The following is a 26,388-nucleotide window of genomic DNA, read 5'->3' as shown; positions in this document are numbered from 1 at the left end:
CATTCTCAGGGGCGCAGGCAGGCGAGAGTCCAAAGCCAGTCCAAGGTCAAAGTCCAGGAAGTCAAGCAGAGGCCAAGTCACCAAAGCAAAATCGCAAACTGGAATCAAGTCAGTGTCCAAAAGCCAAAGGGTCATGGTGCCAAGGAATTCAAGCAGCTCAGGATCTGGAATCAGGAAGGAGTGTGGATGCAAGCCAGGGAATTGACTTGTTGCTTCCACGAGGTTACCAGGTCCTGGATGGGAGTTATATGGGAGCCTCACTCAGCCTGCTCCCTGGGTGGCAGAGACTCTGCTAGAACTCAGGGCTGAGAGATCTGAAGCATCAGTGTGCCTCATGTCTTCACTCTGAAAGTTCTTTCCGGAGCCTGCTTCGAACTCTTGAGATGGGAGGGGGAGAGCTTAGAGGAGATTGATTGTCAACAGCCAGCCCTGGTGCCTGGAATGTGGGGAGAGTGAGTGATGGCCAGCTGCTGGTTGTTTGACTGAGGAGCTGGCTGGCAACTCTTCCAGGTCTGTTAACCCTTCCAGCTCCCCCTCGTCAGAGCTCATGACAATGGCATACATCCAAGAGTTCTGAAAGAACTCAAATGTGAACTCGTGGATCTCCTGACAAAAATATGTAATCTTTCATTAAAATCTGCCTCCATTCCTGAGGACTGGAAGGTAGCTAATGTCACCCCCATCTTTAAAAAGGGTTCCAGAGGAAATCTGGAAAATTACAAGCCTGTCAGTCTGACTTCAATATTGGGAAAGTTGGTGGAAATCATTATTAAAGAGATAATTAGTAGGCACATTGATGAACAAAAGCTATTGAAGACTCAGCATGGGTTCTGTAAGGGGAAGTCTTGTCTCACTAACCTGTTAAGAGTTCTTTGAGAGGGTGAACAAACGTGTGGACAAAGGGGACCCAATAGATGTTGTTTATCCTGACTTCCAGAAAGCATTTGATAAAGTTCCTCATCAAAGGCTCCTTAGTAAGCTCAAGAGTCATGGGGTAAAAGGACAAGTCCTCTTGTGGATCAAAAACTGGTTAACTGATAGGAAACAGTGAGTATAAATGGGCAATTTTCACAGTGGAGGATGGTAAGCAGTGGGGTACTGCAGGGCTCAATAATGGGTCCAATGTTTTTTAACTTGTTCACTAATGATTTGGAGTTGGGAGTAAGCAGTGAAGTGGTTAAATTTGCAGATGACACTAAATTGTTCAGGGTGGTAAGAACCAAAGAGGATTGTGAGGCACTCCAAAGGGATCTGTTGAGGCTGGGTAAGTGGCAAATGAGATTCAATGTGGCCAAGAGCAAAGTAATGCACATTGGGGCCAAAAATCCTAACTATAAATATAAGTTGATGGGGTGTGAACTGGAGGAGACTGACCAAGAGAGAGATCTTGGAGTTGTGGTAGATAACTCCCTGAAAATGTCGATACAGTGTGTGACTGCAATAAAAAAGGCCAACTCTATGCTGGGGATTATTAGGAAGGGAACTGAAAACAAATCAGCCAGTATAATAATGCCCCTGTATAAATCAATGGTGAGGCCTCATTTGGAGTACTGTGTACAATTCTGGTCACCACAACTCAAAAAAGATATTATAGCATTGGGAAAAGTGCAGAAAAGGGCAACTAGAATGATTAAAGGGTTGGAACACTTTCCTTATGAAGAAAGGTTAAAACGCTTGGGGCTCTTTAGCTTGGAGAAATATCAACTGAGGGGTGACATGATAGAGGTTTACAAGATTATGCATGGGATAGAGAAGGTAGAGAAAGAAGTACTTCCCTCCCTTTCTCACAATACAAGAACTCATGGGCCCTCAATGAAACGGCTGAGCAGTCAGGTTACAACAGATAAAAGGAAGTACTTCATCACCCAAGTGTGGCCCCGTGGCGCAGAGTGGTAAAGCAGCAGTACAGCAGTACTGTGGTCTGAACTCTCTGCTCACGACCTGAGTTTGATTCCGGCAGAAGCTGGATTCAGGTAGCCGGCCCAAGGTTGACTCAGCCTTCCATCCTTCCGAGGTCGGTAAAATGAGTACCCAGCTTGCTGGGGGGATAGTGTAAAAGACTGGGGAAGGCAATGGCAAACCACCCCGTAAATCTGCCATGAAAAGGTTGTGAAAGCAACATCACCCCAGAGTCGGAAACAACTGGTGCTTGCACAGGGGACTTTTCCATTCCTTTCATCAGCCAAAGGGTGATTAACACATGGAATTCACTGCCACAGGAGGTGGTGGCAGCTGCAAGCATAGCCAGCTTCAAGAGGGGATTGGATAGACATATGGAGCAGAGGTCCTTCAGTGGCTATTAGCCACAGGATATTGATGGAACTCTCTGTCTGCAGCAAGTGATGCTGTTTATTCTTGGTGCTTGGGGGGCAACATTGGGAGGGCTTCTAGTGTCTTGGCCCTACTGGTGGACCTACTGATGGCATCTGGGTTTTTTGGCCACTGTGTGACACAGAGTGTTGGACTGGATGAGCCATTGGCCTGATTCAGCATGGCTTTTCTTATGTTCTTATAAGCTGGAGGTAAAATTTATTCAATTGACTGATTTAGGACACCATCCTAAGCCCTGCCTCTGAATGACTGAGGATGGCAACTAAGCTTATTCCTAGAAGAAGAGCTGATTTTTGCACTACGCTTTAGGGAGTCTTAAAGAAGCTTACAATCGCCTTCCCATCCTCTCCCCTCAAGAGTCACCTTGAGAGATAGGTGGGGCTAAGAAAGTTCTGTGAGAATGTTTGCCAGCAACCCAGGAATAGTTTTAAAAATTCCCACACCATGCAGAGGGAACAATTTAAGATAGTAAGTATGCAGTAATTCACAGTCCTCTTAACTATTATGTAAATCCCAGCCAGCACATCCGTAGCTGAGATGATACGGCATGCAAAGTGGGGCTATATCTTTCGGCCCTCAAGTTGGGCACCCTTAGAACATATCTGAGGGAACTTTAGCAACAGAAACTCCATGGAAAGAGCAAATTGCACAAGGGATCATTGTGTACAAACAGGCAAGGGAGAGAACACACAGTTCTATAGAACACAAATCTATAGTAAAGATGAAGCACCCTGCTAGTGCTGACACATCTAACTTGGGAAATTCCTGGAGATTATGGGGTGGTGCCTGTGGAGGGACCTCAGTTTCTCCTAGAATCTTTTTTAAAAATCCAGTTCAATCATGTTTACATTAAAATAATCCCCTTAGGTAATATATGCCCACCAGGAAATCATAGAGTTTGTCAAATTCCATGTGGGACCTGGAGATCTCATGAAATTATAACTGATTTCCAGACTGCAGAGTTCTGTTCTCTTGGAGGAAATGACATTATTCCCTGTTGAATTCCCTTCCCTTCCTAAACCCTGCCCTACCCAGGCATCAAATCTCCAGGAATTCCAAAAGACAGAGTTGGCAACCCTAGGAAATCAACAAGACTGGCAACACATTGTAAGAGAATGTAGTGGCTTCTTAGCAGAGGAACCGTCACAGAATGACATTACAGTGCACACTGGATCAGGAATTGTTAGTATGTTTTCTGAAGGAGAGGAAACTCAAGCCTACATCTGGGCATAAACAGAAAAGCTTTATAATAGATATGCCAGGGCTGGCCCTACCACTAGGCAAACTAAGTGATTGCCTAGGGCGCTGACCTTCTGCAGGCACCAAATTGGGCACCCCCCATGTGACTTGGTGATGTTATCAGTGCAGGGGGGCACTAGAAGTTAGCCTTGCCTTGAGTGCCAGACAGTCTAGGGCCAGCCCTGAGATATGCTATTTAAAAGCTAAAAAAGAGACCACCTCAGACCTCCCCAAATCCCAGCTGGGTGCACAAGTGGCCCCCAGGAATATCTCCATCTTTTTCATTGTTGGCAGATGTGCTGTAAATTCTTGTACGCACACAAGAAATGAGGGACTCCCTATGATGCATGAGATCAAAGCACAAAGAGTTGGGGGAGGGATCGCTGAGGAATGTGGCAACAATACTGGTCCCAGTCCTGTCCTGTCAAGAAGTGGTTTATGGTGCCATTGTGAAAAAAGTAGGCAGAATGAGGCTGTTTGGCATTATCTCCTCCTCCCCTTATACAAGAACTCAGGTTTTATTTAAACCTGAAGAGTTTGACACTCTGTCAGTGTGGATTCTGAACTGATATTCTGGCAATTCTAATGTATTAGCTTCCCTACATGCTGTTCTTTAACGCGTAAAAGGGCCTGCTCAAATTTGATCTCTGGTCTCAGTTTGTACCTGAAGGAAGAGCGATTACAAGAAAAAGCCAAGCAGGAACTCCTTTGCATATTAGGCCACACCTCCTGATGTCACCATTATTTCACATAGGGCTTTTTTGTAGAAAAGGCCCAGCAGGTGTTCATTTACATATTAGGCCACACCCCTGACACCAAGCCAGCCGGAACTGCGTTCCTGTGCGTTCCTGCTGAAAAAGTCCTGAGCATAACCAATTAAGAATATGAATTTCATATGTTCTAGATATTTGCATTTGAAGAGGCTCTGTGACTATGTGGTAAACCCTAAAGAGGCAGAGCTCTGAGGGAGATTATTGAATTTTGGTTTAAAATAAAGCCGCAATTCACACAGAATTAAAAAAAAATACTTGAGTCCATAGATTTTTTTAAAAAATACATCCGGGAAAATTCATAGAAGGTGTGAGTTGTCGGTTACATCACAATACTAAAACATTTTCCGTATTTCACAAGTTTGTCTTAGATCATTAATTGTGCACATGTCTTTTTGTTATAACGACACGCACAAAGAAAAAAAAAATATTTCCGCTAATATACGGGAAATTCAGACTGAACATCCAAGGAGCGGGGGGCGAAACATCGAACTGCGGGAAGATGAGAGAGAAATGTACGCGCCTGTGTGTGAGAGAGGACTATCTCCCTCCCACCCCTCCGTGTGTAAACAATATTGCACAGACCAGCCACCGCTCCAGAGGCTGGAAAGCTCGACTCTCCACCCACTTAATGAATATTCATATTTTTTATTTACATACCTGCCCCCTCCTCTCGACGGCCATTTGTAGCCGAACGGAGCTTGGTGGCGCTTTCACTCTGCTAGAGCAGCCGGGCACGGAAGGAGGAGTTTGCGATTGGCAGCTGCCTTCGAGCAGCGGCTTCTGCTCCCCTCGCCTCCCGTTGCCGGAGTTCACTCGCGCACAGCGGCCAAGAAGCAACAGCCGCGTGCGGGCCTGTGGCGGTGGCAGCCCCGTCAGCTGCGAGGCGGCAAGCAAGCGAGCAGCCAGAGAGGGTGGTTCCCGCAGAGCCTGCTGCTCTGCTCCCTTTACGCCCGGCCTGGGCTCTTTCTCGATGGCCGCGGGCTGCAGGGACGGCCCGGGGCAGGAAAAGTACCGGCTGGTCGTGGTGGGCGGCGGTGGAGTGGGCAAGTCTGCGCTCACCATCCAGTTTATCCAGGTAAGGGGCCCGGAAGGGGGACGGTGGCGGCTCTTCCCTTTCTCTGCGAGCGGCCCGAGGGTGGGGCGGGAGCTCCGCCAGGCTGCTGCTGGGCCCCCTCCTCTGCCGGGCTTGGAGCCGAAGGGCTGGGTATCCCTTGGGGACCAAGTGCCCGCGCGAGCTCGGGACAGGGGTTGCATTGAGCGATAGGGGTTTCCCCTCCCCGTCCTTTCTGCGGGCTTGGTGATCAAAGGCCTGGCCAGAGCCTCTTTGCAGTGGTCACCACGGGGAGGGGAAGCTAGAGCTTTGGACACTGCCTTAGCGCCAAGCTCCCCCCTCCCCCCCGGGGGAGGACGTAGAGGGAGGGGCAGGGCTGCTTGCTCTCTTGAGGCTGCAGCGACTGTGGCCTGGGGACTTGAATCCTACGCGAAGCCCTTAGGTCTGGAGTGGGGCTGTTACAGTGACAACTTCGGAGTCCCAGCGGTGTATCATTTGTTGCTCACTTGAGACATTTTAAGGACACTTTGTTTAAGCGCCGTTGTGCGACCTCGGGCAAGTGGTTTAACCCTATGGCGCCGCAGTTGTGCTTCCACGCTTCTTTGGGAATAGGTCCTCTTGAACTCAGTGAGATTTGAGGATCCGGATCCAGGTGAAAACGGCCAGCTGATGCTTGTGTTTGCTTCGGCTAGAAGTGTATGCTGAAGTTAAATATGTGCCTTCTGGTGTTTCTCCAGAAACCTTGTTTGCTACAGGTCTGTGCCCTTTATAACTGTGCCATGTGTAGCCAATCAGGTTTTCTATGTTTGTATAGGTTGTGATTTTGCTTAACTCGTACTTGGGAGAACAGCATTCTTGTATGCAAATATAATGTGGTAAAGTGCCCTTCCCTCTTAAATTTACTTTTGCAGTATAGATGTTTAATAGTGCCAGATTAACTGCTCTTACAAGAAATATTTACTGTGTTGTAACTCTTGATGCTTGTCTTTTGTGTTGTGTATGAGAGAATTCTTGTCTGGATGAATGCAAACACTTTGGAGAAATGTAAGCAACAAAAGTGTGAATGACCTGTAACTTGGTGAGCCAAAAATGAGAAATGCAGAAGGTTAAGTAGTTACCACCTGCTCTCAGGTCACTGTTTGGTTTTTTGAGGGCATAGCCTTTATGCCATCTATACATTTTGGGAGGCATTCAGAATTTTTGGGGAGAGAGATTAGGATTTTAGGAATCTCCCTCTCCAATTCAGTGGCTTTTGATGATAAAATTCAATGTTTGCTTCCCTTGGCCCTTAAAGTGGCACACAGGGAACAGCATCAAACAAGGCACAACCCTACAGCAAAAAATTATTTTTAATCGATGAGGCTTCCACAAAGAAAACAGAGGGGCGCCAAGGATAGCATTCAAGATGAGGGAGAAACAACTTTTCCCCAAAAAATGCAAATCAGGCTCAAAATTAAAACTCACATAATTCATTTTAACTTTGGTAGCATATCATAAACATTATATAAATGAAACTGCCTTCCCTAGGGTGCTGTTTTTATGTTGTAATGTGCACCTTGGACATTTGATGATCAAGAATGCAGAGTTGTGGTGAATAGACATGAGGAAATTGGACTCCATTCCATACTAACATACTATGGGGGTTCTTGCAGGCATTGGTATATATCCTACCACTCTAACTTAGCAAAGTTTTAAGGCTTTCCCCAGCCTGAGGTAGAACATATGCCTCTAAGAGTGGTGGGATGATGAGAAGAGTCTGGAATGAGTGCTTGTAAACAATATTTGGTTAAGCTATGCTGGATAACAGTTTAAAAGAGAAACATCTTATAGAAATATGAAGTAGTGTGGATTTAGGATACATGCTATAAGCGATTTGTGAGTGAGGAGATTGGATGCTGATTTATAGTTTGCTTTCTTACAGAGACACAAGGTGGATTACACAGTATAAATCAATAAGATAACACATCTAATAAGCAATGCACTAAGACTAGAAATTGCAGAAATTTGAAATCTAGCTGTCATTTGAACAATTCATACATAGTAAACATGACATGTTAAACACTGCAGAATATTGTATTATATAAGAAGGAAAACAGTGCCTTTTCCTGGGCCACTGTTTTATTGTGTAGTCCTGTTTCCTGTATGAAAATGCCATCCAAAACAATTCTATTTTACATAGTTTAAGAAATGTCAGGAGCATGGGAACCTTTCTGACTTCTTCAGGCTGAGCATTCTACAGAGTGGAGGCCACTTCAGAGAAGGCAAGTGACAGGCAGTGGTTGATCTTACCCATCTGCATCATGACATCTACAGAAGGCCCTGCTCAGATAAGCCAAGTTGTCACAGTAGTGGAGAGGTGAGCTTGCAGAAATGTCAGTCCAACATCATGAATGGCTTTGTATGCGATAGCCAATACCCTCCATTGAGCTTGGTAACTGATGGACTGCCAATGGAGTGATTGCAGAATTGATGTGATCTGCATACTTTATCTTGCTCCCAATAATAACCAACCTGCATCCAGCACAACCCTTACACTTTTAACCAAGTCAGCAAGAGTCAACTGAACTACATTAGAAGTGAGCAGCAGTGTCTTTTGAGATCTCAGTTTTCCCAGTCAGCGTTACATCTGTCTTGTCAGAGTTCTGTTTCAGTTTGTTCACTATGCCATTTTACTACAGCAGTCAGACAGTGCTTGAGACCTCTACTACATGACCAAAAGAATTGGAAAAAGATATAGATCTGGGTGTCATCAGCATACTGATGGCATCCCATTCCAACACTATGAACAATCCCTCCCGAAGTCTTTATGTAGATATTTGAATAGCAAGGGGGAATAAGATTGCACCCTGAGGAACTCAACTGGACAGATTCTACATTGACAATAACTGGTCTCCAATGGCAACTCTTTGAGTTCAGTCCATGAAGAACAATTTAAACCGGTCTGTTCAGTGCATCTAGTTTCTGCAAGCTATGGATGTTCTGAGGGAAGTGCTCTCTGCATTTAGAATGAACTGCCAGGTAGAATGAAAGGGGACCCATATGGGTTGTCCTTTTGAAACAAACAAATTTATAACTTTGTTGTATGATTCCCTTATGATTATTTTCAGACTATATGTCCTTTGGTTCTACAAGAAAGGACTAAACTGAAATCAGCAAAATAACATATGCATTGCCATGCAGTGCACTGCCATGCAAGGCAATTAAAGTACAGAGGGGAGGAGAATAGGGCTGGTTGCCTATGCCCTGGAAAATTTTGTTGCTTGACTTTACTTTGGTGTTGATAAAGATTGCTTATGCCTCTTTTTAGTGTTCTTTGTGTGTCTGCATGGCAGTGATGGTAAAAATATCATTTCATCTGTACTGTGCTTAGTTCATGCTAGATCAGATAGAAGTGGTAAACATTTGATCTCTATGGGTACATGGACATATTCTGTGCTAGTCTTCAATATTTGTGTATCTAAAACAGTCAGAGTATGACACCACTCTCTGCAATCCTCTTATAACTATTCTCTGGTGTGGTCTGGAGCTACTGCTCTCTTTTTAAAAAAAGACCTAATGTCATGATGGGACGTCACCCCAGAGTTGGAAGTGACTAGTGCTTGCACAGGGGACTACCTTTTTAATGATGGAATGCCCCCTCTCTTTTGGAATTTGGTTCCTGAAGCGATTACTTCATGTCACTTCTGGACAAAGATGTCTATAAAAGTGTTGAAAAAGCTGCAGCCACTGGAGAGGTTCTGATGAAAAAACTTTGGTTTTTTTGTGAGAAGTGGATGATCATCTAGCCCCCCAAACTGATCTCAGGATGTGATTAATTTTAAAAAAAATAGAACTGCTCTTACATTGCTAAGTGGAATGGAGCAGAGAGAGCAAGGTGTGAACTGAAGTAAATCATTCTGCTTTTCTTCTGTAGCTGGTTCTTCCTTACCCCATTTTCTCCTTATGTTTGCTTTAGTTCATTTTATGTTTTGTGTGTGTGTGAGTTTTTAAAGGAAAGCTTTCATGAAATATAACTCCAGTTTTCTAAGGGATATGTATAGCTCAGATGAAGACTGTGATACAATTTGGTAGTCTGAATAGCAACACAAGTCTGGTAAGTAGGTTATAAGAGAATTGAGATTCCGGTTTATGACAACTGTTATCAAGAAAGTGGCTACTCTTTAACACGTACCTCTCAGTTTCTTTCTTATACTCTGATCATTGTATGTAATACTTCCCCAGTCCTGTAAAAAGAGAAATTAATGTGATGTGCTTGTTTCTGTGCCATTACATTATTAAGATGGATCTGATTATGGAATATTTAATATATCTTGTGCTTCAGAATAGTCTTTCACTACTTATAAATTATTTTAAATAAATGCTTTTTAAAAGACCAAAACATTTTTTTTGTTCCTTCTGGTCATGTCAGGTTCCGGACTAATCAAGCTGAAAGTGGCTGCCAAAGTGCAATAATAAGTGTCCTTTTACAGCTTAGCCCTGGTTTGAGTTAAAGGTCTGTTTGTAGCTGACTACACGCTGGATTTATTTATCTGCTTGAATCTCTGCTGTTGAATGGAAGTGAAGATCTGAATGGCTCGCCTTCTTTGAAATCCTGGGGTTAAAATAATTATCTTGTTTTGTTAGGCTTATTCCTAGATCTTTGCCAGTGGATGGAGATAATTAGTTTATCCCTGCATGGCTAAAGCTATAGTTCAGAGATTACTATTCAGATTTATATAGTTTCCATAGATGATGCTGTCTGGCTGCTGACTCTGGCTCTTTGCCTCTTGTGTAGTTGTAAATTCCAAGGGGATAGCTATGGTGTTCTCTTTTTTAACAGAACAGTTTTGTGATACCATAAAGACACATTCTGTGGCATCATCTCCTGTTAGCCAAAAACATGCGAGTAAGAACATAAGAGAAGCCATGCTGGATCAGGCCAGTGGCTCTTCTAATCCAACACTCAATGTTGCACAGTGGCGAAGAATCAGGTGCCATGAAGAGGTCCACCGGTGGGGCCAGAACTCCAGAAGCCATCCCACTGTCGCCCCCAAGAATACAGAGCATCACTGGCCCAGACTAATGTTTCATCTATACCTTGTGGCTCAGCCATTGATGGACCTTTGCTCCATATGTTTATCCAAACCCCTCTTGAGGCTGTTGGTGTTTGTAGCCACCACCACTTCCTGCAGCAGTGAATTCGATGCCTCCACCCTGTCAGCCCTGGGGCCATGATGGGCAGGCTGGCCCTGGGGCTAGTTCCTGGTGCCAAAAAGGTTGGGGGGGGGGTCACTGAGGTAGGTGGAGCTGAAAGAACTCTCTCAGAACTGCTCTTGAGCAGAACAACTCTTTGATAACTTGTGACTGACTTAAGGTCACATCAGCAGGTGCAAGTGGAGAAGTGGGGAATCAAACCTGGTTCTCCAGATAAGAGTCCACTACACCAAATTAATGAGCTTACTGGGAGGGCTTCTGGAGTTCTGACCCTGCTGGTAGACCTCCTGATGGCACCTGGTTTTTGGCCACTATGCAACACTGAGTGTTGGACTAGATGAGCCATTGGCCTGATCCAGCCACTACATCAAATTAATGAGCAGTAATGAGCTTATTGTGCATTAATGTCATTGAGTGCCCACAAGTTCTTGTATTATGAAAAAGGGAGAAAGGGTTCTTTCTCTGCATTCTCCATCCCATGTGTAATTTTGTAAACCTCTATCCAGTCATCCCTTAATCATCATTTCTACAAGCTAAAAAACCCGTAACCTTTGTAACCTTTTTTCATATGGAAGGTATTCCATCCCCTTAATCATTGTAGCTGCCCTTTTTTGCACCTTTTCCACAGCTGTATCTTTTTTGAAGTACAGTGACCACTACTATATATAGTATTTCAAAGGAGGCCACACCATAGACGTAGGCAGGGGCATTGTGATAATGGCTGATTTGCTTTCAATACTATTCATAATAATCCCTAGCATAGCATTTGCCTTTTTTATTGCTGTTGCACACCGAGTCAACATTTTCAGTGAGGTATCTACCGGAGCCCCGAGATCTCTTTCCTGATCGGTTACCACCAGTTCAGACCCCATCAATGTACATTTGCCTACGTTGAACCTTATTTGCCATGTTGAACACCCACTAACCCAGCCTTGACAGATCCCTCTGGAGCTCCTCACAGTCCTCCCCGGGACTCACTGCCATGAACAATTTAGTGTCATCCATAAACTTAACCTCTTCACTTCTTATTCCCAACTCCAAATTATTAATGAACAAGTTAAAAAGCACTGCGCCTAGTACCCAGCCCTGCAGTGTCCCACTGCTTACTACGTTTCACTGTGAAAACTGCCCACTTATACTCACTCTCTGTTTGCTGTTAATTAACCAGTTTTTAATCCACAAGAAGACACGTCTTCTTATCCCATGGCTGCTGAGTTTAGGCTTAGGAGCCTTTGACGAGAAACTTATCAAAAGCTTTCTGGAAGTCTAGGTAAGCAACTGACTCACCCTTGTCCAGATGTTTGTCCCCCCCCCTCAAAGAACTCTAAAACAGGGGTGTCGAACTCATTTAGTATGAGGGCCGTATCTGACATAAATGAGACCTTGTCAAGCTGGGTCATGTGTGTGCCTATTTAAGATTAGGTAGCAGAGATATAAACTTTATAAAGAACAAACACGATTAACAATTTTTTATTTTTTAAAAAATTAAAACATGCCTAAAACATTAGCACTCGGTCTTAAAAGTGCTTTCTTTGTATTTCTCCCATGAGATCTAAGGAACTGGACAAAGGAAGCTCTGGCTCTTTCTTTCCTTCCACAGGGGACCAGGAAGGGGAGGAGCCTCAGCCAACAGAAGAAAAAGAGGCTTGGCGCAGTAGCTCTGCTGTGGGATTGAGAGAGCCTGACAAATCAAGCCCTGCCTCCTCCCCTTCTTCCCCAAGGGAGGAGCTCAGCCAATGGAGAAAATAGAGGTTTTGCTCTGTAGCTCCTGTGTGATTGAGCAAGCCTAGCAAAGCAAGCTGTTACGTAGAAGGAAGTAAGATATAGGGAGAACGAAGCAGATGACAGCCAGTTGCTTGGGGGCCTGATAGGAGCCCTCCAGGGGTCTGATTCGGTCTCTGGGCTGCATGTTTTGACACCCCTGCTCTAAGGTTAGTGAGACAAGATCTTCCCTTACAGAAGATGTGATTCTTCCTCAATATGATTCAATATTATGCAAGATGTGATTCTTCCTCAATAGTTTTTGTTCATCAGTGTGCCTACTAATTCTGTCTTTAATAACAGATTCCATCAGTGTACCTGATATTAACATTAGAATGACTGGCCTGTATTTTCCCAGATCACCTCTGAAACCTCTTTATATATATATATTTATATATATATATATATATATATATATATACATACACACACACACACACACACACACACACACACTAGGAGTAAGGCCCATTGTGAAAAAAAAAATACAACGGACTCTAGAAGGAGGCTCCAGGTGAGTTCCCCACCCACCCTTGTTGTCTTCTCACCCACCCAAGTGAAGACATTCACCCCCACACACCTCAAGAAGAGTGGATCTCTACCATCTGGAGAGCAGTTGTAATTCTGAGTGGTCTCCAGCCCTCACCTGGATATTAGCAACAATGGTTCCACAGGAAGAAACAGCATTGTACCTGTGTTGAGGTCCCATCCCTCCTCAAACCTCACCCTCTCCAGGCCCCACCCCTTAAATCCTAACCTGGAGTTGGCAACCTTATCTCTTTTCCTTTATCTGCCTCTCTGACTTCAGCTTTCCATCACCTTCCCCCTCTCTGCAGCTTTTATATAGGAAAAAGACAATCTTTCTCCACAGTTTGTGTGTGGGGTCCAAGGCAGCTTACATCATTCTCCTTTCCCTGCCTCCCAATCTGAACAACAACCCTGTGAGTCAGGTTAGGCTGGAATTCTGTGACTGGTCCAAAATCACCCAGTCAGCTTCCACAACAAGAACCTGGGTCTGGCAGACCACACCCTGAAGCTCTAACTTGTATGCTCTCCTCAAAGTCCACCACAAAATCTCCAAGAATTTCGCACCAAGCTGGAAAGGTATCACTAAAGGCCTCTGGGCGAGTGCCCCCCCCATCTTGCTGTCTTTCCACCCACCCAAGTGAAAGCATTCACCCCCCCCCACCTCAAGGGGAGCTGATCTCTGCCATTCTGAGTGATCTCCAGCTCTCACCTGGAGATCGGCAACAATGGCTCATTAAGAGGAAGTGGTTTGTTTGGAGGGTGGCCTTGTCAGAGGCCCCACCCTTCCTCACACCCAGTCCTCTCCAGGCTCCACCCTTCAGATCTCCAGGAATTTCCCAAACTGGAGCTGGCAACCTTATCTCCTTCTCAGCCAACTATCCTGGGATGAGGCTGAAAGGAGGAGGGAGACAGAGTGAGGAAAGAAAGGAAATAAGCTCCCTGGCTTATTTCGGCGGCCTTTGGAGGCTGCCTGTATTGGCAGGCCGTCTATGTGGGCCGTTGATAGGGTGGAAGAGGTTTCTTGCTGATGGTGGCCTTGATACTTTTTGTGAGGCTGCAGTACAGCAGCAGTCCTTTCCGAGGCCAGTTGACAGAGAAGACACAGAAGAGTGGGAGATGTGTCTCTCTCTCTGAGGTAAAACTGCTTTTGGCAGTTTGTTCAACATTCTTGGGCCTGAGTAGGCCGGGGCAGGGAAATCAGCCAGTAGGAGGCTGACTGAGCTGTGATCAGACAATGGTTTCTGGAATGCCTTGCTGTCTTCGCACCCATCCAAGTGAAGGCATTAATTCCCCCCTACATGCATACCTCAAGGGGAGGTGACCTGGAGTTGGCAACCTGGCAGCCTCTATGTGGGGAAAAGGCAGTCTCTTCATTGGGGGGGGGGGGGTAAGCCAAACACTTTGAGGCTGGCAACAGTGGTTCCCTGGGAGGAAATGGCTGACGGTGTGAGGAAAGCCATTGCAAGAACCTCCCTGCTGTGAACGAACATTCCTTCTCAAGTTGAAGCGATGTTAACTGCTACTGCTTGTGTCAATTAAAGGGAGGAAGGCAGACAGACAAAATGAAATAAAAAGACTGAAAGATAGAGAAACAGAGAAAGAATGAGAGAAAGAACAGAAGGGGGAGGTAAAAAAAGAGGGAGAGAAAGGAGTGTGAGAAAGAAAAATGAGAAGGAAGAGACAGGGTCCTGAGGAGAGGCAGTTGTAGTCAGTAAGTTCCCAGCAGAGAACTGTCTGTGTCAGAGGTCAGTGGCCATCTGATGGTGTTCTTGCCTGAAAGGGCTGGCGGTGGGTGGGGGAGGGCATAGGGCGGGGGACAGGGCAGTGAGCCAATGTGAGGCTAGAGGGGTTGATGGACACATGATGGGCCAGTGTCTCATGGAGTGCAGGCTTAGCCAATGAGGGGCCTGGATTTGGCTTCACCAGAGGACTTTTAGGCTTTTATTATAACGGATATAGATGGGGGTTACATTGGCTACATTCCAGTCCTCAAGAATGGAGGCAGATTTTAGTGGTAGATACCATATTTTTTGAGGAGAACCAAAAGTTCAGATTTGAATTGTTTCAGAACTTTTGAATGTATGCCTTCTGGGCCTGGTGATTTTTCAGTTTTTAATTTGCGTATCAGTCATAGGTCTTCTCTCTCATCACCTCAGTACTCATGTTTTGTGACACCCCTTTTGAAATCAGTGGTTCTGGAGCAGGCAAGGGCCTCTCATCTTCCACAGTGAAGATAGTGGCTAAAAGCATCCAGCTTCTCTGCCATTTCTCTATTGACTTTTAGTAATCCTTTTACCCCTTGATCATTCAAGGGCCCCATTGCCTCCCTGGCTGATTTTCTGCTTTTAATGTATTTGAAGAAATTTTTATTGTTGGTCTTTGTTTTTTGCAATATGTTCCCCATAGTCCCTTTTTTTTGCTGTCTGACTTGCATTTTATTTTCCAAAGCCTGTGCTCCCATTTATTTTCTTCACTCAGTCTAGCCTTCCACCACTTCCTACCTTCTACTGTTTCCATTATTTTGTTGTTAACCATTCAGGCCTTTTTAAAAACCTATTTGTACCTTTCCTAACCTGCAGTATACATTTTATCTGTGCTTCCAGAATTGTAGTTATAAATAGTCTCCAAACTTCCTGAAGGGATTTGACCCTCCTTAACTTTCCTTTTTGTTTCTTCTTCACAGGCCCTCTCATTTGAGGGAAGTTACCCCTTCTAAATTTGTGTTGGTCTTTTGGGGCAACTTACTATTTACAAAAATACTAACTTTAATAGCATTATGGTCACTGTTCCCCACCAGTTCTGTCATGTCACCAGGTGTTGAGCATTACTTAGGAACAAGTCCAGGATCGCCTCCCCTGGTAGGTTCTGTGACTGTCTGCTCATGGGACAGATGTTATGAGTATCTAGAAACCTTAGAAGGACCAGGAGATCCAGATGTGTGGGGAACTCCCTTCCCTCCACTTTTGGTGGCAAGAAGTCCAGCTTTATTGTTCCAGAGAGGAGTAGTTCCCCCATCTCCCTTCAGTCATCTTTTCCTGCCTTTGGAGAGAGCTATCTAAGTGCTTTCATTTTTAGAGCTTCCTTAAAAGTCCAGTGATTTACAGCATTTGTCCTTATCTTCAGTGATCTCCCCTGTCTTGCAAAGCTATTAAGGCAAAACACTTTGGTTCAGGAGAGCCTTGAGGCACTCCCCCCCCCCCCCGTCCCCGCCAAAAAGGGAAATAAAACAGATGTTAGAAGGGCAGAAATATGATAAAGAGGGAAGTTCCCTGATCAGGTTACCAACCCAGTTATTAGGCTGGGTTGGATTGTGTTGCTGTGTTCACTAAATTTTTCAGATAATGTTGTGTGCCAGGGGACCTAAGGAAGTTTCTGGGCTGAAGGGGAGATGGGGAAACTCCTCCCCTCAGGAACAAAAGCTGGACATCCTGCTGCCAGAAATGGAGAGAAGGCAGTTACCCTCACATCCAGGTCTTCTAGCCACTTCCAAAGAGAATGGGCCTTCGTGGTAAGTACTAATGTCACTGAGGTCAGCCGGAAAAAACTTGCTGACTACTCCCGGGCCGAGAGAGGTGAAGCTGCAATGTACCCGTAACCGGGCCTTCTCCTCTGTAGCCCCGAGCCTATGGAACCAACTTCCAGAGGAAATGCGGGCCCTGCGAGACCTTGAACAATTCCGCAGGGCCTGCAAGACCTTCCTCTTCCGACTGGCTTTCGCTGACGAAGAAAGAAATTGCTAATGATAACCGCCATCCTAAAAGAACAGTATTAGCACTTTTATTAACTTAATTAACTAATTTTTAAACTTAATCAGAATTTTAATGCTTAAATGTAATTTTGTGTCTTTTGCTTTCTTTGTATAATTGAAATTTGTATGATATTGTTAGCCGCCCTGAGCCTGCTTCGGCGGGGAGGGCGGGATACAAATAAAATTATCTAATCTAATCTAATCTAATGTGCCATTTTCTTTCTCCTGACCTGAACACAGATCAATACATGGGTAGTTAAAATAACCTGTCACCGTTATTTCTAGCTGCTTTCCTTAATTCTTTTGTTGTTTTTAAATCCTCCTTGAACCTTTGATCTGGTGGGTGATAATAAACTCCTAGAGTCAAGCTTTCTTTTGGGCACCTTATTTCCACCCATAGCATTTTAGTAAGCAAATCTATTTCTCTAAGATTCTCAGTTTTACTGGACTGTATATCCTCTCCGACATGCAGAGTCACTCCACTTCCAACCCTTTCCTTCCATGTCCTTCTGATATAATTTGTATACAGGAATCACTGTATCCCACTAATTATCCTCTTCCCACTAAGTTTCTGAAATGCCCATAATGTCTCTGTTCTCCTTTGATACTAAGCATTCCAGCTTCCCAGTTTGCATCTAAACTTCTATAATTATCCAGACATGTTAGACCTCCAGCCTTCCTCCTGTGGCCTGTGTCAGGCAGTTAATGTTGTTTGTCACCCTCTCGGTGGCCAGTTCTAATCCATTTTCCTCTAGAACAGTAACAGCTAGAGTTGCTTAGACACATAAATTGGTCTTGAGTTGATTTTTTTTTTTGCATCGTGGAGGCAAAAAGCCAATAATATGATATTAATGGGTGCATTGCTGTGTTTTGTTTTTGTTTTTTGAGCTCTGCAGAGGCTGGGTAGTATTCTGTGGAGATAAATATTTAGCTCATCTCACCAAGTTTCTGAAATGCCCACAGCATCTATGTTCTTCTCTGATGCTAGGAATTCCAGATCCCTCATTTTATCTTGGACACTTCTATCATTTGTATATAAGCATCTATATTTTCCCAGGCATGTTAGGCCTTCAAACTTCCTCCTATTGCCTCTGGACTTTGTTGTTTTAATTTGATGTGTTTAGTGCAAATGCATCCTAAGAAACACATAGTTGTTGAACTTCTTGGAAGATCCAAATCCCTGCCATTAAAGGGGGGGAGGGGAGAATGCAAGTATAATGGATATCAGAATAAGGTAGACATAAGTTGCTTTGTGTTATGTTGTGCTATAGAATGTATGCAGCTGCTGCTGTCGAGCTTTTCTCCAGCTGTCACATACTGACTGGTCACAATATACTCTGCGTTCTCTTCCTTAATGTTTTCTGTTGTTGTGCTCAAAGGAATGGCACTTAGTAGACCCTTAACAGTTAACTTTTAAAAAGAACAGTTGATACTTGTTCTTAATGCTTAAATGGTACAGTCGGTAGTTATTAATAATACAAAATGTGTTTGTGTTATGCTGCATGTTTCTTTATGTATATGGCATGTGGAACAGAAGTTAAGAAAAAGTTCATTGCCTTCCTTACTGAATTACTTAAGCTAATTTTGCTGTGTAGAAAGCATTTTTAGCTACAGTGAATCTGGTCTTGTCACAAAAAAATTCCAGCTGCATAAAACTCCATTGTTGTCTCTTAAAAAGTATTCACCACTACTTACAACTGCTTCCTTATTGTTGCATTGTGACAAAATCCATTGCAGAGTACCAATACTAGAGTTTATTCACCGTTTTGTAGCAGTCAGTGATGTCCCTTCATTAACTCTTTATGAATTTTGGACAAAATACGTTTCTTTTGAGAAATTACCCTTTTTAGTTAACCTTATTGCATATTTTTAATATGATGAAAAATGAAAAACTGCTCCATTCTAATAGATGTTTGGATGTTTTAAAAGAAGTCTTTGTGAATCTGAGTTTATGTTTATATACTAGTCACAAGATTCAGCAGTCAGGCTTATTATTCATTGCACTGCTCGTGGAATACCTGCCATTTGCTCATGAGAACCATTAGAGCACAACCAGCCTAAAACTGTTGATTCTTAGTGGGTAATGCGGGGGTGGGGGTGGGGAGGTGAGCAGGTACTGTTTCTTTCTTCAGTAAGTACTTTTGTAATATAACCTGCCACTGCTCATAATTGTTCTGCAAGCTGTAAATAACAAGAATAGAAAATACAGTGCAGTTACACAATGGTATACCATCTATTGAAATGCATTTTAAATCTTGACAGATTTGGTCCACCCATATATATGTACCTGCTTCAAAGTATTTGAGCCAACATATACTCCTTACTCCCAGGATCCCCAACATAGTGCCTGTGGGTGCCATGGTGCCTGCAAACATCTTTCCTGACAAGCCATATAAAAAAAGAATTGTAATGACATAGTCTGCACAACCAAATAAATCTATTTCACAAGCACATTCTTTGGAGCGGGGTCCCCAACCCCCGGTCCGTGGACCGGAACCGGTCCACAGCCTGTTAGCAACCAAGCCGTGAGTTATATAATAATTTCATTATATATTACAATGTAGTGATAATAAGAAGACGACGTTGGATTTATATCCTGCCCTCCACTCTGAATTTCAGAGTGGCTTACAATTTCCCTATGCTCTGTTGTCCACAGGGAAGGTGCTTCTATTCAAATGATTCTGGTTGACTTGAATTAATCAGAAATGAGCAGCATTTACTGTATCTTGTGATCATTGGTAAATTGATAGTGTCCAATGATCAAGATCTAAGCACTGATCAAGTTCACTGTTCAAGATCTAACAAGTGGAATAGTTCACTTACTTTTTCAGATGCCAAGTGATGAAATCATGAAAATGCTTCCCAATTGTACAGCAACTGTCAAATCATGATTTCACTTTAAGTGCAATTATACTGGTGTTTCTAAGCCATAGCAACAAAATCCCCATGGCTTTCCTCATCTTTTGCCTGCCTTTGTGTTTTTAATGGCCGGGGGGGGGGGGGCTGTTGCATGGAATTCTACTGAAGGATGCCTCTTTCACCATAAGAACACCTGGAAGTCATGGTGACAATTCATCTGTTTTTGAAAATTGGTTATGAGTTTTTTTTTGGGGGGGGGGGGCGGCGAGGCACCAGAACCTAACTTTGCCTAGGGCACCAGAAAGTCTAGGGCCAGCCCTGATCCCACAGAACCCTGATGGTATTCAGCAGTGAGTACCACCAGATTGGGACCAGGACTAAAAAGATTTCACACAGGTGCTATTAATTATCTAGGTCTGCAGTTGTTATAATGCATTGAGTTTTGCTGATTCAATGAGACGCTATTCTCCAAAGCAGCGGTCCCCAACCTTTTTGGCACCAGGGACCAGTTTTGTGGAAGACAATTTTTCCACGGACCGGGGGTGAGTGGGTTTGATGGTTTCGGGATAATACAGTTGTGCACTTTACTTTGGTGTGGTGGTTTATTGTGTGCAGACTCTTATCTGGTTTGATTCCCCACTCCTCCACTTGCAGCTGCTGGAATGGCCTTGGGTCAGGCATAGCTCTCACAGAGTTGACCTTGAAAGGGCAGCTTCTGGAAGAGCTCTCTCAGCCCCACCCACCTCTCAGGGTGTCTGCCTTCTTGCCTGGTCCATGCAGCTCTAGTCAGTGAAATTTAAAGGTACATACACACACCAAGAAGAGGGGACAGGAGGGAAGCATCGTGCCTGGGAGAAAGGGAGGGGGAAGATGAAGAAAGGAGAGAAAGAACAGAGGATGGGAGGGAAGGTGGGGAGGGAAGCACTGTGCTCAGGAGAAAGAGGGGGAGAGAGAGAAAGCAAGGAAGGAGAGAAAGAAGAGGGGATGGGAGGGAAGATGGGGAGGGAAACAGCACCATACCCTGGAGGAGGGGGGGGGGAGAAAGCAAGGTGGGGGAAGCAGCACCATACCCAGGAGAAAGGGGATGGGAGAAAAACCAAGGAAGGAAAGAAGGACAGGAGGGAAGGTGAGGAGGGAAGCAAGTGGCGGCACAACCAGTTACCTCCTAGCAGCCCGGTGTTTGCTCAGAGCCTGGAGGCTGGGGCGAAGGCCAGGCATAGGGACTCCTCATAAAAGTCACCTGGGGAACACCTAATTTGGTGCCCTAGGCACATGTCTAATTTGTCTAGTGAAATGAATGGCCCTGTGTGGAATCTTATGCAGTTCTGCAGGGCTTGTGAGGCAAAGATGTTCCACCAGGCTTTTGGTTGAGGACAGCATTGGTTTTCATTCTGACTGGTACCTTCTCTTTCTCTCCAGGTTGTTCTGTTATCCTCCCCCAGCCCCACCTCCTGAGGTGGCCACAGTCTGGATTAGAAAACTGAATGAAAATCACCTTCTGACTTTTTGCATTTGTTTTATTTTGATGTCTTTGTGACATGATGTACATCGCCCAGAGCTCTGCAGTAGCAAGGATTGGGTGATCCATAAATTCAATCTAATAACAATTTTTTAAAAATTATCTCCAGGAATCTGGGGAGTGTTTTGGTTTCATGGAGGTACAAGAACAGGAAAAGTGAAAGAATACACTTGGCCTGATGATCAGCTGTTATTCGGCAACTCTCTTCCCTTTAAAACGTATAATTTCCTATGAGAAGCCCTGGCCAGGGCTACTGCTATAGAAATAATAGCCATTTAAAGCTCAAATGTAGAGGTACCAAGTAACAACTGATAGCTGGGTAGACCTGGGATTTGGAGGCCTGGTCAATTCTCCTGGCTTCTTAGAAAAACAGTTGGATTTATACCCCACCCTTCTCTTGGAGTCTCAGAGTGGCTTACAACCCTTCTTCTCCCCTACAACAGACACCCTGTGAGGTAGGTGGAACTGAGAGAACTCTGAGAGAATTGTGACTGACCTAAGGTCATCCAGCTGGCTTCCTGCCGAGGAGTGGGGAATCAAACTGGGTTCTCCAGATTAGAGTATCACTGCTCTTAACCCCTATACCAAACTGGCTCTCATTCTCATTTAAAGCAAAAGGAAGGACTAAACTGACTTTGGACTTATCTGGCTGCCATAAACTATACTGGCGGCTCTTATTCTGTATTGTAGTTCTTTCTCCCATTAAACTGCCTACTGTTAACATCAGAGGCAGCATAGCCTGTTCCTTAGCCAGAAAATGATGCGTGAATTCTTGCAAGCCCATGAGGCAGCCCACTATTTGGGATAAAGCATCTGGAATAGTTTCAGGAAACAATCTTGTTTGTTTTTCGAGAAATTCATGGGTAGGGTTTGGTATTTGACCCCCAAAGATATTTAATCAAGTATTATCTGTATCAGAATAAGCCTCCAGGCATAACTATGCTGGCCTACCCTTGAGATGGACCTGGAAACTCCAACTGATCTAGAATGCGGTGGCATGAGTCTTGACAGGAACGCCACAGACAGCACATATTCAGCTGGTGCTATGCCAGCTACACTGGCTCCTAGTAGAGGACTGAATCAGGTTCAAGGTTTTGGTATTGACCTTTAAGGCCTTGAGCAGTCTGGGACCAATGTATCTGCAGGACTTTCTCCTCTGGTATGTTCCAAAGAGGGCTTTACTCTCTGCAGATAACAATCTACGGGTGATCGCTGGCCCCAAAGATGTCCAGTTGTTCTCAACCAGGGTCAGATATTTTTCTGTCCTGGCCCTGACCTGGTGGAACTCATTGCCTAATATACCATCAGGGCCCTGTGGGATCTTATGCAGTTCTGCAGGGCCTGTAAGGCAGAGATGTTGCATCAGGCTTTTGGTTGAGGACAGCAGTGATTTTCTATTGCGGCTGGCACCTTCTCTCCCTCCCCTTCCCATAATTTTCTGACCTTGCATCTCCTATCCCCCTGCCCAGAAAGTGGCCAAGATGGTTCAGAACTGATATAAAACTTAGAGGGATGCCATTTTGGACCTTTTAAATATGGTTTTCACTAGTTTCTGTTAACTTTGTTATATTGATTTTTGTGTTGTATATTTGTTTTATGGCAGTCGGCCTCTTTCATACATCGCCCAGAGCGTGATGCAAGCGGCGATAGAGTGATTAATAAATAAATGACAACAACAAGAAAAAAATATACCTTTAATACTTAGGATGATTAGATAAACACATGAAACAACTAAATTAGAAATTAGAAACTATAGAATAAAGTTTGAGTCTAGTGGCCACTGGACTCAAACTTTGTTCTGTTGCTTCAGACCAACATGGCTACTCACCTAAATCTAAATTAGAAACAGTTAACTCTTAAAGTCTAGTTATATCAATGTTCGGCTAAGGTTCCCATAAATGCAAATAATTCATGGAACAGTTTTGTTTGACTGTTATCCTGGAGCATTATGGTCAGTCTATGGCTAGAATTGTTAAATGAAATTAAAACAAAGTAGTAAGTACTAAAATGCTGTGTGTGTTTTTTTTGAAGTGGCTGTTTCTCACAAATGACACCATAATAACTAAGAAGCTAAACCACTGTCTCCATTATGGCATTATAATGGAATTGAATAATATTTGACTACTGAATATATCTCTTTACTATTTGGGGGGGAGGGGGGGAATTGGCCACCAAGTCACAGCCAACTTATATCAGCCCTGTATAAGCTTTCAAGGCAAAAAATGTTCCGAGGTAGCTTGTGATTGCCTGCCTCTGCATAGCAACTCTGGTATTCCTTGGTATTCTCTTGTCCAAATATTAACCAGGGCTGACCCTGTTTAGCTTCCAAGATCTAACAAGATTGGGCTAACCTAGTATAAAACAGAAGATCCATAAAAGTTGTACTGGTTATAAGTTTTGAGCACACATTTTGCTTTTGTAATGAATTTATAAATTTAAGACAGATTTAGCAGTCTTTCTTGCATCTTTTGGTTGTTATAATCTTGCTATTCTACAAGAGAAGCTGGATTGTTGTATATAGGTATATCTATATCTGAGAACATAAGAGCCATGCTGGATCAGAGCAAGGGCTCGTCTAGTCCAGCATTCTGTTCAAACAGTGGCCAACCACCTACCTCTAGGAAATCCACAAACAGAAAGACTGCAACAGTGTCATCCTTCCCGGGCTCCCCAGCAACTGATTTAAAGAGGCATACTATCTCTGGTACTTGGGAGGAGCAGATATCCATCATGATTAGTAACCACTGATAGCTTCATTCTCCATGAATTTGTCCACTCCCCTTTAAAGCCTTCTAAATTGGCGACCATGACTACAACATATTGTAGTGAGTGCCACAAATTAACTATACACTGTGTGAAGAAATTCTTCCCCTTTTTTTGTCCTGAATCAGCTACATTTCAGCTTCAGTGGATGACCCTGGTTTCTAGTATTATAAGAGAAGGCAAAAAAATTTGCTCGCTTCACTCTCTCCATGCTGTTTATACTTTTATAATCCTCTATCATGTCTCCCCTTACTCAGTTTTTTTTTTCTAGGCTAAACAGCCCTGAGCATTTTAAACAATCCTCATAGAGCAGCCATTCAACCCCCCTGATCATTTTGGTTGTTTTTTTTTCTGCACCTTTTCAAGCTCTACAGTATCCTTTTTCTGGTGTAGTGACTAGAACAGTATATAATATGTCTAGTGTAGTTGTTAACAGAGTTTCTAAAATCCCAATATCACCATAGATTTATATAAGGGTAGTATGAGAGTAGCAGCTTTATTCTCTACTAGTAATAAGGCCTGTTGTGAAGAAAAATATAATGGGCTGTAGAAAGAGGCTCTGTGAGTGCCTCCCACCCTTGCTGTCTTCCAACCCACCTGCATCAAGACATTCACTCCCCCCCTCCTACCCTTGGTGTCTTTCCACCCTCAGCCTCCCACCCCCACTCCTTGTCCTAATACCACCCACCCCCCAACCACCTCTTCCTCTCAACTACCCCTGCATCCTTGGCACGCCACAACCCCTCACCCATTACATTCAGTCACCTACACTCTTGCTGTCTTCCCACCCATTCCACAGCTGGAATAGTTGTTGGCTTCCCCACCCCACATGTGTGTGTGTATAACCCTGTATCTGTGGTGGCTCAAAGCCCTGAAAAAGACCAAGAATGGATATAAGAAAGAATAATTATGGGGTGTGGGGAGAGCATGATGACAGTGACACAAATGCTGAAGCTCAGTATTCCTTTTGTTTGCAGTGAATTTTTGCCGCCTTTTCCTGTTATATTTAGCCTTGTGGCATTTAGCATCAGTGTGAGCTTGTGGAGTGATCTGGGATTTTTTGTATGACTTGGTTGTGTTATAGTATACCATAGAGTGTGCACCTCATGGTGGCTGTTTCCTGTAGGAGAACTGATCTGATTTCAGCTTTCCATCCCCTCCACCTTCCCTGCAGTCTCTGCCTAGGAAAAGGACAATCCTTCTCCACAGTGGAGACCTTAGCAGGTTATAATGACACAGAATACACCCTGCAAAGCAGCCATTTTCTCCAGGGGAGCTGATCTCTGCCATCTGGAGAGCAGTTGTAATTCTGAGTGATCTCCAGCACTCACCTGGAGATTGGCAACAATGGTTCCCCAGGAGGAAATGGCTGGTTTGGAGGGTGGCATTGTACCTGTCTGGGGCCCCACCTCTCCTCAAACCCCACTCTCTCCAGGCTCCACCTCACAAATCTCTAGGAATTTCCCAACCTGGAGTTGGCAACTCTTTCTCCGCAGACAACCATCTTGGGATGAGGATGAGGGGAGGATGCAGAGAGGGAGTTACAGGAAAGACAGGAAAGGTGGGACAGCTCCCTAGCTATTTCGGTGGCCTATGGAGGTTGCCTGTGCTGGGCCATTGATAAGGCAGCAGAGATCTGTTGCCAGTGGTGGCCATGACACCTTTTGTGAGGCCGCAGTAGAGCTGCATTCCTTCCTGAGGCTAGTTGTCAGAACACAGAGAAGCATCGGAGATGTGTCTCTCTCTGAGGGAAGACTGTTTAGTTAGTTTGTTAAATATTCCTGAGCCTGAGTAGGCAGGGGCAGGGGAGTCAGCCAATGGGAGGCCAGAGACTTTGATGGAGCCATGATTTGTGCAGGTATTAGCCAATGGCCATGTTCAGTTTGGCCACTGCAAGAGAATTATCATCTATGACTCCTGTTCTAATTATGGCTAGCGTAGAATTTGCCTCTTTCACAGCAGATGCACTGGATCAACATTTTCATCAGGCTTTCCACTACCACTCCAAGGTTCCTTTCTTGGTCTGTTGCTGCCAGCACAGATCCTATCAGTGTATTTATGAAGTTGAGATTATTTGTCCCTATATACATCACTTTGCACTTGCTCACATTGAATCTCATTTGCCATTTTAATGCAAATTCCCCCAGTTTGAAGAGATCCCTTTGGAACTCTTCTCAATTTGTTTTTGTCTTAACTACCCTAAATAATTTGGTGTCATCTGCAAGCCTGGCCATCTCACTGCTTACCCTTAATTCCAGGTCCTTTATGAACAAGTTGAAAAGCACACAGTTTCAATACAGATCCCAGAGGGTCCCTTGTTCTCACATCCCTCCACTGTGAGAACTGACAGTTTATTCCTACTTTCTGCTTCCTATTTTTTAGCCACTTTTCATTCCGTAAGAGAACTTGTTCTCTTATCCCATGACTCTCAAGTTCTCAGGAGTCTTTGTCAAAACTCCTCTGGAAATTTAAAAGAAAACTGCTGGTTCGTTCCTGTCCACATATTTATTGATACTTAAAAAAGTTAGTGAGAGAGGATTTACCTTTGCAGAAGCCATGCTGGTTTTTATTCGGCAGGGCTTGTCCTTCTATATGCTTTAACATTTTACATGCCAGCAGTCTG

At 44.1% G+C, this 26,388-nt stretch overlaps 1 protein-coding gene across 1 annotated transcript in view; it reads left to right on the top strand.

Moving 5' to 3' along the window:
• The first annotated feature begins 5,030 nt into the window (after nucleotides 1-5,030).
• Nucleotides 5,031-26,388, top strand: part of RRAS2 (RAS related 2) — a 75,059-nt gene continuing 53,701 nt past the window's right edge. Inside the window, exon 1 of the mRNA XM_060261735.1 lies at nucleotides 5,031-5,418. Within this exon, the coding sequence (XP_060117718.1) occupies nucleotides 5,314-5,418 (105 nt within the window). The 5' untranslated portion in view covers nucleotides 5,031-5,313. The remainder of the gene's footprint in view (nucleotides 5,419-26,388) is intronic.

Source organism: Heteronotia binoei, chromosome 21 (genome assembly GCF_032191835.1).
Source record: "Heteronotia binoei isolate CCM8104 ecotype False Entrance Well chromosome 21, APGP_CSIRO_Hbin_v1, whole genome shotgun sequence".
In the NCBI taxonomy this organism is placed as follows: domain Eukaryota; kingdom Metazoa; phylum Chordata; class Lepidosauria; order Squamata; family Gekkonidae; genus Heteronotia; species Heteronotia binoei.
The sequence above is the reverse complement of the archived record's forward strand: the minus strand, read 5'-3'. Positions and strand labels throughout refer to the sequence as shown.